This window comes from Crassostrea angulata, chromosome 10 (assembly GCF_025612915.1).
Source record: "Crassostrea angulata isolate pt1a10 chromosome 10, ASM2561291v2, whole genome shotgun sequence".
Lineage (NCBI taxonomy): Eukaryota > Metazoa > Mollusca > Bivalvia > Ostreida > Ostreidae > Magallana > Magallana angulata.
Genome location: NC_069120.1, coordinates 28,300,625 through 28,313,842, shown reverse-complemented (window position 1 = coordinate 28,313,842; position 13,218 = coordinate 28,300,625). Strand labels below are relative to the sequence as shown.

Below are 13,218 nucleotides of genomic sequence, written 5' to 3'. Positions count from 1 at the left end.
CGAAAACGAAAGTGAAAGTTAGCTAACTTGTTCAAAGAATTAATAGTTAAAAAATGTATTCTGCTTTTATATCTCATTTATCATGTCATTAAACTTTGTTTTATAAATCAAATCTTCCTTCATAAAAACCATTAAATTAAAAAAATATGAAATGACCATTTTTGAAGTCGACTTATTTAAGAACAAATTATCTGAAGAGTGCATGCCGTCCAACATGGCGGACGAAGAAGAGGACCCGGTTGTGCATGAGGTTAGACTCATTTTCTGTTGTTTTAAATGCATTAAGTTGACTTAACAAGTACACTTTACTTGTTTTTCTACATTCAGTGCAATTTTTCTAGTGATAAACACCAGGAATACCATGTGTGTCCTTTTAAAGTACTTGCGGTATTATTGCACCACATGCCGTCAGCATCTAGCCGTCAGCTCCAAGACAATAAACAGAAATTTTAGATTGAAGTCAAAAAGATAGTTTGGAATTTTTTTTCTGTTATATCACTCAGATTTGTACTTTGGTCTACAAGACCTTTGTCAAATTTAAGGCATGACATACCCCCAAAACTGTCAGTACCTACAGGTTGGGTACAGCCCACTGTTGAATTGGTCCAATTCTGTGATCAAACTCTGCGTGTTTGATACCCCTATGAGACCTACCAAATGTGAGTTAATTTTTGTTCATATAGGTATAAGGTTTTCTGATGAAAAAAGCTCACCAAGTCAAACAGGGCATGTGCTATGGAATGCATACTTCATTAATAAACTTTTTTTTACATTGTATGTGTCACTTATTGTGCAAACATGATGGCATTTTAAAAAAGCTTAAAATCAAAAGCATCAAGGAAGTTGCTGATAATAACGAAACATTAGTTTTATCAACAAAACATGTCATTTTCCCTTCGACTCTCTACTTTTGATTCCAAGTATCTAAGCAAATTAAAAATGATTACAGCCAAAAAAATGCATTGGTATAAAATCAAATTTAAATATTTGATATTAATATATGTTTAAGTGAAAGAAAAAAATTGCCGGAACAAGTCTCTGTATGACAGATTGAGCTTTCAAAGTATCATAAGTGTTTACTTGTTCTTTATCACAAATGATAGAAATGGAAAGTAGAGGTTCTGAAGAATAAGATGTACCGTTACTATATCATATTTTGAATACAACCATCATTTTGAGACAGAATTTTATTGACTATATTTATTAATTTCTGGATGCATATAATGCAGCATAAGTAAACACCAGTGTGCAAAAATCAATCACTCAATGCATAAAAATATTTTAAAAGTTATTTTTATTCATGCCTTTTTGGCTGACTTGATGCGCTTTTTTATGAGAAAAGCATAATCTGAAGCATAGGTGTTTGACAACCGTATGAGAGGCAACCAAGCAAACAATGAGTTGTGCCCAAGTTGTTCTGGTATTTAGCAAATTATCTTTGGATAATTCACTGTCAGTTTATAAATCTTAAATTCACCAGATCACCTATTCCAAAAGATTTCTATAGCTGCTAATGTACAAATTTTAGTCCAGTTTTTTTTAACTTCAAATTTTGTGTTTTACAGATTTATAATTCAAAGCACAAAATAAACTGTTATAATTAGTGTAGGTGTTGCAAGTAAAAATTCAATAATAACACATGTTGTTTTAATAAATAATTACACTTGACAGTTTTGTGCTCCTGTTTTGGGGAGATATATACTATGAGTGGGGCTAATTGGCTTCTTCTTAGGTGTGTTGCATACTGAGGTAGTGACACAGTCACACTTTATTTTTCACAATTTTCTTGCCCCATTTTCATATTCACCAATTAACCAGAAAATGGAACCTACATGTATGATATCATGTTTATGATAAATGTGTAGATGCACCTATACCTGATTAAAGCCTTAAAAACAAATTACAATGGTAATGAATGAACCATGTTTTGAGTATTCATAAGAGATAACCAATGCATTACTGACCAGTCAAAACTTGTTAAAATCAAAGAACATTATAAAATGTCATTGCTGACAAGGTGTACTATTGTCTACATCCCTACAGATTTAATTAAGACTAATGTCTTAAGTATGAAGTACTATAATATGTAGTTGTACTTTATTTCCCAGTATTTCCCGCGAAATACCAGTAATTCCCGGGAATTACCAGTATTTCCCACCGTCCTGGGAAATATGAGTATTTCCCGCTTTTTTGCCAACCCTGAAAACGAGAAAATATGGCGCACTACAAATTTTAGCGACTTTGGCACAACTGCCTCTGAGCGCTAAAATTAATAGTGCGCCAACAAATTTCTTCAAGTTGCAAAACAATAACGTCAGTCCATTTTTAAGGCTATATAGAAGTGTTCATTTAAATATCAGATGCTGTCTGTTCTGTTTGTTTAAACAATTACACAGGTAAACGGTATATTAGGTTACCGGGTATAAGTGCCTAAACAAGGATTAATTAATTCAGTTTTAATTGCTTTTTAATATCTCTCATTAGCACCTTGAAAATTGGGCTTCTTCCCATGCCACTTCCATTTAGCGCCTCGAGGTGAAAATGTGATTAAGCGTGGCGATCGTTAACGCTGACAATACAAGATTGATCATAATTTCTTTGATCTCTGATTAGTGGATATAAAGATAACAAGATGATACCTAGCTATTTTTTTGTGTTATTTTAATGTAAAATTACTGTGAAAAAGATTCTCTCATGGTGATCGAAACTCATGGTAAATATAGCATTCGATTTCACTTTTAGTTTCGGGACTCTTCTAGTGTTATCCAAGTCGACACGTTAAATTCAAAGTTCGATAACTCAAATTTGTGTACCATCATCGCCAATAAATGAAGTTTTCATATCTATCTACTGACGATTTACACAAAAGTAAGTGTATTGTTCTCAACGACAGTTTACCGTACATGCGAGATAGAAATCAAAGTCGTTGTGTTCACGTGCTCGAGTGAACACAGAACTAAATTTTGGGCGTGATCGTTTATCAAACAATAACATTTTTTGTATTCTTTTTTAAAGAAAAGATGCATACGCTAAAATATAATTGCGCTAATGTACTGGCACTTGCGTTTGCGCTAAAATACGTATGCGCCAAATTTTCTCGTTTTACAGTATTATATTTTTGTTGTTGTTGTTATTGTTGGTCCTATTTTAAAAATAGGAATACATGTATAACTTAAATAGTGATGTTACTCTCAATGAACAATGGGTATACTTTTTTCAGGTTGATGTATTTCTGTCCAAAAGTCTTGCTGCAAATCTTTACTTGTTGCAGGTAAATGCATTAGACATATAGCGTGTTATTTTATTAAAATATTTCGTAAAGAATAGGTTTGAATTCTTTCAAATTATGATCATTATTAAGAAAGTCAAATGTACCCCATTATGTTCAATGTTTATTACTTTTCATGCAGTATCCTGTTCGGCCAGAGAGAATGACATATGATGATATAGATATTCAGACAGCTAGAGTTAAACCAGTCCAGCAAAAAGTAAGTTCAGACTGCTTGGTATGTAGAAAACAAGTGGAAATAGATACCTAGTTACAATAGTATCTGGAAACTAGTCATTGTGTAAAAAAGAAGTTATGATGAAATGATATCTTTATAAACTGAGAAAAGAATGATTTCAGGAAGTTATGAAAAAAATAAGTCGAAAAGATTCTTCTCCTTCAGATGTGGGATGATATTTTTGTCTATGTTTTAGCTTGAATTAGAGTGTGCACTTAACACGAGAAGTGACCATTATGCCCGCAGTAAGGGGGAGCAGATTGCTCTCAATGTTGACGGTGCCTTTGGTGGAAACCCTGCCGACTCTTTTTATTCAAGGTAACTCTTAATTTGAAAATGACGATGCATGTTTATTTTTATGTAATATGATGTGAAAATTATGAAAGAAACATTTATCTACAGTATCTAAAAAGTGTCATTTTCTGGTAAACAATTTTTTGGAATTTTATTATTGACTATTAAAAGTGACAAATCAGATAATTACAGATAATTACTGCCATAGAACTATACACCGACTCTTTTCTGAGCACATGTAAATGATGAGCAGTAGGTTTTGAGATGTACACATTCCATAGATTTAACATGCCAGATTTTTGGATTTCCTTCTTTAATGGTGGTTATATTTTTTTAGTGACAAAATGGACAAACAAGTTTTAACTTCTTTTTCTACTGGAGAGAAGTCAGGGAGATATGCAGTAGGGATTTTCAAAGATGGTATGTATTGAAAATAAAATGTATTTTACCCTGAAGAATAAATGTGGTTTGCTTGCAATGATCAATAACATAGACTTGTATACAGTTTGCAAAGTATTGATATTCAGCACTTAAATGTGCTCATAGCCATTATTAAATGCTTTTGGAAAGTTGCACATGATATTCAATTCCTCCAACATTTTTTGTCCAATTCCTGTTTCATTGTATGCCTTACAATTTTGCAAATTAGCCAGTCTTAAACAAAGAATGTATTATGAATATGTGTTCCTTATGTGCTCTATGCATATCTATTCTCATAGTTCATACAGTTTGATATATAAAGAAAATGGATCAAATTTTCATTCATGCATACCTGCTAAAAGTACAAATAGGTATCCATGTTAGCCGCATATATTTATTAAGCTCTGATTTGCAGGAGAACTCCATCTGACACCTTTGCACGCTATTGTACAGATGAGACCAAGTTTCAGTTATCTGGACAGAGCAGACCAGAAGATAAAGACAGATGTTGGGCCAGCAGGAGATGGTGGTCAGTTGTTATTTTCCAAATTTTTGGAGATGCTAATTTATGGTGGCTCAGTTTTCATGGATTTTGTGTGCACCCCTTACCCCCAAATTTACATCCTCAACAAATTATGAACACAAGCTTAATTCATTGTTTATAAATACAGTCAAGCTATTCCATGAAATAACGTCCCCATGAACGTGTAAAAATTTAATTTTAAGAAGTATTTTATTCAAGTATATAGATACATTGAAATGGATTGAACAGCAGGCATAATGCCTATTTATGTTCTCTCCTGAAACGTGTAAAAATTTGACTATCCATGGAAATTGGCTCCATCATCTTTTAATGATTCAACAGTTGTAACATGTTTTTAAATTTTGAATGGAAATTTGACTTTGATAACAGCAAGATATAACAGTTGCTTTTAGATGTATCTTTGTTTTGACAAATATATAAACAACATTTTTCTTTATTTCAATTGACTTTGTAGTGACAAGAAATTTTTCGTGCTTTATTTATTATTAATGTCAGACAGACTTAAAAGATCCAAATACAAAGTGGTTTTCCTTTTCATTTTACTTAGTACACTGAAGAGTAATAAGTTTTATGAAACTAAAGGGCATTTTCATGGTTGTGTTTTTTATAGGCGAGTCCTCACAGGATGAGGAAGAGGAAGTGAAGCCAGTAACCGTGAAGTTTGCCCATCAGGAATCCGAGGAGGCCAAGGCACGTAGAATGGCTTCCTTTGATTATCTACAAAAAAAGCAACAAGAGGAGACTTGGCAGCAGCTGGAATACAACAACATTAATGTATGCACTGCATTGCCTTCTTTATTTTCAGTTTAAATTAGACTGAATTTTGTCTAATAAATTATCTAGAACACAAGATGCTTTATGAAATAGTTTTTCGAAAGCATCATTGAAGACATGTTAAGCAACATAACTTTGTCATCTGTTAATTGACTCTAAATTAGAGACTTCAAAGGCCATTTTACTTATCATTATTTGTTAAATCTATGTTTTTACTTTTTAATCCATCAGAGTGGAAGAGCCGAGTCTAGAAGATTACAGTTGTATGCTGGGAAGGCTGACGAGTTGTCAGAGTTCCAGCTACAGCCCGGGGAATACCTCCAGGCACTTATGCCAGAGACAGACGCGGAACAGGAGTAAGTTATCTGCTGTAGTTTGACCTCTTCATCTCTTTCTTGTTGATTCCAACTCAATGCTTAAATACCTGTTTATATGTGGAAGTAGATTTAAAAAGTAATTGAAACTATTGCAATTTTTAACGAATTTTCCTTTTTATTTCAACAGAGAGAAACCTGCCATGCCAAGTAATGTGTTGTCTTTGATTCAACTGAGGACCATGCCTCTTCATGACCAAGTGAAAACCCTTCTAACAAATGGTAAGGAGGAGTTTTGCAGTAAAAGTATTCAAGTGATAAATTTATGGAAAAATCCTATCATCATTCTATCCCAGATTTTTATGTAGTGCTTCACAGAAGTATTTATTCTCAGGATAGTTCGATTATTTATTTGTAGAATAATTTAATTCTTCACTGCCTGATGATTTAATTTGTGAATTTTCTTTCAGCGAAGGTAATCCGGTTCAGCCAGCTGTTGGCTCTACTCCCCCAGGGCATAGAAGCAACAGCGGTCCTCAGATCCCTTCAACAGGTGGCGGTGCTAGTACAAGGTTGCTGGGTAGTGAAGAGGTCAGTGTTCATATGTAACAATGCCTCTTCTTTGTTTGGGTTTATTGATAAAAATAATTCTTTGCATATCTCTTGATATACATGTAGACATGCTAAGACATGCTAGCTTTGGTTTCGGTGTATGACCATACAGTTATGATTGAATTTATAAAATGCAATTTTTTTCAGTGAGATTTTGTACCCTAAAGAGGCCACCAGTCCACACAGTGGGGTCTCTGCAGACCATCTGTGTAGAGGAAGAGATTATGTGGTAGGTCAGAAGTAGTCATATCACAACACATTAGATACGCTTTTATTATCAGTGCTTCTGAGGGTCGGTTTGTTAATCTATATTAAATGGATTGTTATTCAATTTTTAGATGTGGAGATTTACTCAGTCAAGGCATGTAACTAGAAAGGACATTGCTTCCATTGTAAAGGTAAGGATTAAGAAAGGTACTTATGCATGTACTACAACATTTGTGAGTACATGTATTAACCTTTCTGGATAACTTGTATGCACAGTCTCTCATTGTTTATTACCGTAATCATCATTTAATGTACTAAATTGTTATGAAATCAATGTCACTTTTAAGTTGCCTGCGGAAGATGTGAAAGAAATCCTAGAACAAATCTCTCGGATTCGTGTGAATTGTGGCTGGGAATTTCTGTTCTCTTACGATTCCGAGTTTACTTCCAGGTAGAGTAAAGATGTCATTAAAATTTATGAATTTTCATATCTATTTGATAAATTTAAAATTGTTGGTATATAATTTTCTTTTGAAGTTGGTTCTTAAAAGGTTCTTTCACCAAATATTATTATAGAAAAAATCTCGAAATCACATGAGTACAATCCAGCAAGGGTTAGACTTAATATCTCCTTCTATAACAGATATGGGGATATTGTTCAAAGGCAGAAAATGTTATGGGATGCAAAATACCAAGGTTTGGCCAAGCAATTGAAAATCCCCAAGGAACATGAGAAAAAGTTCAAAGACAAAGGTATGGTACTGCCCGTAAAAAATAGAATATAACAATTTCAAAATAACGGCATTTGTTGACAAATCCCCAATTATGAGAATACTCTATTAAAAATGTTTTTAAAATAATTCTCTGAATTTTGGCACGTTTAAAACCATGTAGAGGTAATTACTTAAAATGGAAAAAAAATGTCATTTGTAAAATACAGATCCAGTTTTTCCTCCTGGAGAAAAGCCGATGAGACGGAGGAGAAATTCTTCCAGGTCTTCTACGGGCACGCGTCGAAAGAGAACCTTAAGTGGGCGGTCTCTGTCAGACTACAGCGATCAAGAGATGGACGCCATTAAACAGGATCTAGAAAACCATGATGACATTCTGTCCCGAGGTGAAGAACCCATGGAAGTGTCGTCTGCCAAACTACCAAACTCCAATGGCACAATGGAGGTCACCCCCAATTCTGACTGTGATAAAACAATGGAGGAGAATTCCAATCTGAACTCCGCAGATTTTAAACTTGAAGTGCTTAACTTTGTGAGGGAGAAACTTTACACTAGATTTGTGGTCAGTGCTAGTGAACTAAGAAGACTTTTTCAAATGCATCTGGCTCAGTGTCCGCCGGGCCACATTCTGTCATCCGGGGTGTCTGACAAGATTCTGGAGGAGTCCATTTTAAATGTTGGAGGGGTGCAACTAGAAAATCAGGTCAGATGAAAAAGATGTTAATTCTCTGTATATTTAGACTTTGAAAGAGCGTCTAGTAGTATTAGACTTTTCAACAAGGTTAAAAGTGAATTATCGGCATTTTGTTTGAATACGTTAATGTTAAATGCTTAATGAACCTAATGATGGAATTTGTCTTCATGTTTCATCTTTATGTTAATTTGTAGTGGCCACCAAACACTCAGCAAGAGCCAATGTTTGCCTTACCTAAAATGGGTGACAGCCTAGACCCTGTAAGTTCTCTACAAGTAACTTCTGTCCAGTGTTTTTTTTAAAGACAATTTTTTGCTAACAGATAGTTGTTTATGCGTGATTTAGTATGGTATTTTGAATAATAAATTTCTCAGAACACTGAGATAAAGATCAATTTATATTTACTTTGTATATGCTAGCATGAAGCATATCTAAATAAATGTTTCTAAATGTTGCAGCAATTCTCAGTGTGTTCAAAAGTTTTAATTAAGACTGAAAATCTATATTCGTGTTTGACAGGCGAGGACTGTTTTGCTGAATTACTTTACCTCTAGTCATAAGATCAGCAGAAAGCAGTTTGTGAAGGCAGTGGAGGATGGCTGTGGTATGACTCTCTCTGAGCAGGACACAAAACTTTTACTCAAGGTATGACGTAAAAAAGTTCATGTACATCTTTTCCATTTTTAGAAGATGAAAATAATTTTCTAGGAGCTATCCTATTTGTGTGTTTTCTTATACTATCCACAATCTTTTGACTAACGTGGAATTATTTTTATTTGCAAGTTGTTAATCAAGGTTTTCGTAAATCAATTAAAGCTGAACACCGCTCGTAAATAGGCACTGTCCGCCATATTTCTCTTTCAGCACCGCTCTTCCTACACCCCTATATATGCCATAGACCTCTTAACAGTTCAAAGTATATCGCTGTAGAGGTCTCACCTGTGTGGACGTACATCTTGCCTCGCCATGTTACTCGGTCGCGATGAAATTGTCAAGTTTTACGCACTTTTTTCAAACCAGGAGAGTACTAACATCAAATGAACTGGTCATTGCATTATTTACAGACATAATGTGCACATAAATAACAATCAAATGCATAAAAATCCAAAGACAACGAAAGGAACACTACACGTCGGCCACGAGTTTCAGATGTGCGATCGGGTGTAACGAAATCGAAGGGTTTATATACCAGGTACCTGTGTGACGGTTCCTATTTACGAGCGGTGTTCAGCTTTAAGCAATGAATATTTATTGAAAAATGTGGTCTCAAAACTGCAGTGATGTGTGCATACAAATTGAATGACACCCATAAATAGAGCATTATGAAAAATTATGTGTGCACTCATCATTGCATATATGAGAGTACATCTATTAAATAATAAATATCCAATGCTAATATTAACATTCCCTGCAAATTTGATTTATATCTCAAAATCCAAAAAAAAAACCCAGCCACAACTTGAGCTAATATTGCAGTTTAACAGAGTTCAACTTTGTGACCTTGATATAAATCACAAACTTTACATACAAAATATATGTAGAATGTTGATATAGATATGTGTAGAATATTTTGTTTTGATCTTTTTTATTATTTGTATGTGTATATATCTAAATGGAGGTATTTTTTCCTGTTGACAGGACTACTGTGCCCAGAAAGGTAACAGCTGGATGCTGAAGGGAACTGTCCCTGCCTCATGACCCATGCTGTGTCCTAGCCGCCTCTGTCTGCTTCTTGTTTCCATTTGTTTTCATAAAATACTAGATGATGCTACAACTCTGTTTGAGTTTCTTTTTTTATATAATTAGGGATAACTTTATGATTTACTGTATACACATATTTGGACATTTAAAATACATACCATTGTTGAAATTTAATTATGACAGAATTTACTTTAATCTATTAGATGAATGTTCTGATGGGTTAAATGAATAAAAAAAAGTGTTAAAGGGACATGGTCACGATTTTGGTCACATTCTATTTTCCTGTTTTTATTATTTACAATGCTTTAGGAATGCATTTCCAATAACCAAATGAAATTGAAGAGCCAGTAGTGAAGTTATAAGCAAGATACAGGACTCAAAATTCTTTGTCATGTAAACAAGGCTCGTGCCCTGTTATTGTTTACATTAGGTCAATATACCGGTAAAAGTTTTTTTCCAAGCTGATTTTTCCATCATATTATTCATTTTAAGCATAAACAAACAGATCTTAACGTTTACCACATTCATTTCAGTCTAAAACTGGAGTTTTCACTTCAACGTTCAAAATGTAAACAAATGCTTTGTTTACATAGCAAAGAATTGTAAGCTCTGTAACTCACTTATAACTAACCGAATAACACTTAAACTTTGGCTGCTTATTAAAAATGCCTTACTGAAGCATTGTAAACATTAAAATTTGGAAAATAATTTTTGACTAAAATCGTGACCATGCCCCTTTAAAAGAAATACTGTATATAGAGAACAATTGGTCCCCGTTTTATTTTTGCCCATTTCACCCTCATTGGCATAGAGCAAATTATTGAAAGCAATTTTTAAGTTGCTGTGTTGATTAGAAAGGGTATCTATCACACAACTGTCTTTGTGAATTCAAGACGGGGCAAAACCATTCCCAAGTGTAGAAGGGCAAAAAAAAACCCATACAGGGTGCGAAAATAGCCCTTTATGCAGCGACGGTAAGCTGTGAGAATTTTTTTATTCTTAATCAAAGTACTAAAAATACCATAAGGACTTGTAATGTACATTTACATTCAAGACTGGCACTTGGATAATGAATATGACAATTTTATTACTGTACATGGATAGTTTATGCATAACAGAACATGAGAGTCATCAATGCATTCTTTTATACTGTGCTCAATTTTAAAACCCTTTTCGATGTCTTTCTAAATGTTCCAAAAATGGTATCTTCCTTAAAGTAAACAATGTAAGATACATAAATCATAAATAACTAAAAGATACATAATTATATTGTTAAAAAAAAGTTTATCTTGTGGTTCTACTTCCACGATTATTCCGTACATTAAAAGTGCCTTCTCTTCGAATTTGCACAGGAGCTCTTCTTGCTCTGGAAGAAGATTCTTTGACTTCCATACATGCAACAGGGGGAGGGTTTCGCAGGAAGTTTTGAAATCCGGTGTTGGTAATAAACTCAATCTTGGGAATAGCATTACCGCTGACGGCTCTTTCAATCTCGGATTCATACTCGTCTGCCTGTTTTTCGTACCTACTGAGGTTGGTTAAGAAACTTGGACCAGAAGGAGCGTTGAAAATGGTTTCATACCCTTGTCTCGAATCCTGTAGTCTGCCTAACAGGGAAGACATATTTTGGTTTTCTCTGGGTATGTCCTGTCCAGTTTCTCGGACCGTTCTTTTTAAATTTTCAACTTCCTGCAGACACTGTTGGGTAAATTCGCTGACATTGTTTTCTACTTCGGATAAATAACTAAAGGCTTGCGATTTACTGTTTTCTAATTCATTATCAAAAGGCATGCCGTTTCTATTCAGATCTTGGATGTACGTCATCTGGTTCTCGAATCTAGTTTTCAATCGATCGATTTTGGACGAAAGTCTTCCCAGAGCTTCCTCGTTTGCTACACACTCACATCGAGGACTTCGATGATTTTGAACTGCACAGTGAGAGCAAATTAAAATGTTGCACCCCAAACAAAAATATTCGAGTGGCCTCCTCGGATGCTCTAAACAAGTCAGTTCATTGCTCTCGTGCTGAGGAGGAGGTGGAGGAGGACCCGTGCTTTGTTGCTGTCGTCTGCTTTGTCTTTGGGGTCGTAGCGGTCTTGGTCTTGTAAGCGCTTGTCCTCTTCTGGCACTGGTTCCAACACTAGAACTCGCGGGCTCGGGTTCCTGAGGCGCATTCCCTCCATGCTCGTGACTTTGAACGGCCTGGAGAAGACTCGATATAAACGTGTCCACAGGAAAGGCGTTCGCCCACTCGCGTACGGGCGTGTTTGGCCCGGGTTTTCTGACATCCCCGCGGTCGTTGGGACATTTGAATTGATTGGCGTTTGCACTGAGGACTGTTTGCTGAATGTGATCAGAAAGGCACTGTCTGCAAAACGTGTGTCCACAGGGAAGAAGTCGGGGGTCGGTGTAACGACCCAAACAAATGCTGCAGATCAGATAATCATTCTGTAGGTTGTCCACCACTCGTTGGGCCATCTTGTTTTGAAAATTAACTCCCCCTTCGTTTCAACGTGTAGCTATTATTCTCATTTTATACCATCTAAAATGTACTGGATTTGTCGCAATCACAAACTCTATACCCAAGTATCTTGGACTTTAAACAATCAACAAATACGTACAAATACACACTTCAATGCCTATATACGGACCTTTAAATTCGATTCTTTTATAAGTAGTTTAAAGCACGCGCATGACCAATAGAAATCAATAACCAGAATAAAGGGGCTCGTTTATTGATATCCGTTCTCTGCTTTATCTGTTACGATATACTGAATATTTTCTATGACGCCTCCTTACTCTAAATTCTAAAGGACTTGAAATTGAAGATAAACTAAAATATTGAAGAAAAAAAATTCCCGCAAAAATTCACAGATTGATTGCACCAAATCAACAAATGGATAAATGTTATTGGTAGATTTTTGAATCAATACGTTCACAAAAACAAAAGGGAAAAAATTACAATTATTTTTAGAGTCTGTCAAATTCTTTAATCTCGTCCATTCCTTTCTAAATGGCATTTTAGATCGAGAAAATAAAGAGGAAATGGTGCGCAACTGAAGACATACTGAATAGTTAAATTGATCAGTTCAGTACTTCACTCAACAAACATGGTATATGAAGTACATGAACAACAATAACACATTTATATACATACAATATGGCTGTAAAGGTAAAAAAGTAAATGAGGTGAACGAACAAACAAACAATCAATTATTAAATAAATAAATAAGTTTTCTAATAATGTATGGATATCCCTTTGCTGTCACGTACCTCACTTTTGCATTTACTAGTATTTCAAAATATTTTCAAGAATAAACTTCGAACTCTTTACCCATGTGTGAGCACAAATTGAACGATGCATTAATTAAGTACACGTACATGTATTTCATTAATGTAATGTAATAATTAATATCTCATT

At 34.7% G+C, this 13,218-nt stretch overlaps 2 protein-coding genes across 3 annotated transcripts; one reads left to right on the top strand and one right to left on the bottom strand.

The window, feature by feature from the left end:
- The first annotated feature begins 145 nt into the window (after nt 1-145).
- On the top strand, nt 146-10,460 carry LOC128167078 (DNA-directed RNA polymerase III subunit RPC5-like). 2 transcript variants are annotated; one of them, XM_052832597.1, is made up of 19 exons: nt 168-250; nt 2,743-2,868; nt 3,221-3,271; nt 3,411-3,488; nt 3,703-3,824; nt 4,138-4,220; nt 4,636-4,749; nt 5,375-5,538; nt 5,770-5,894; nt 6,043-6,134; nt 6,323-6,443; nt 6,612-6,693; nt 6,803-6,862; nt 7,019-7,122; nt 7,315-7,424; nt 7,612-8,105; nt 8,291-8,356; nt 8,616-8,741; nt 9,735-10,459. In XM_052832597.1, exons 4-19 carry the CDS (start codon nt 3,432-3,434, stop codon nt 9,792-9,794), a joined length of 1,980 nt encoding a protein of 659 aa, XP_052688557.1. In that variant the 5' UTR covers nt 168-250; nt 2,743-2,868; nt 3,221-3,271; nt 3,411-3,431; the 3' UTR covers nt 9,795-10,459. The 2 variants fall into 2 exon arrangements, with proteins under 2 accessions (XP_052688556.1, XP_052688557.1); XM_052832596.1 differs by lacking the exon at nt 2,743-2,868 and having other exon boundaries at nt 146-250; nt 9,735-10,460.
- A 467-nt stretch (nt 10,461-10,927) lies between these two features.
- LOC128167079 (tripartite motif-containing protein 3-like) lies at nt 10,928-12,636 on the bottom strand. The gene has a single exon (XM_052832598.1). It carries the CDS (start codon nt 12,273-12,275, stop codon nt 11,082-11,084), a length of 1,194 nt encoding a protein of 397 aa, XP_052688558.1. The 5' UTR covers nt 12,276-12,636; the 3' UTR covers nt 10,928-11,081.
- Between the last annotated feature and the right edge of the window lie 582 nt (nt 12,637-13,218).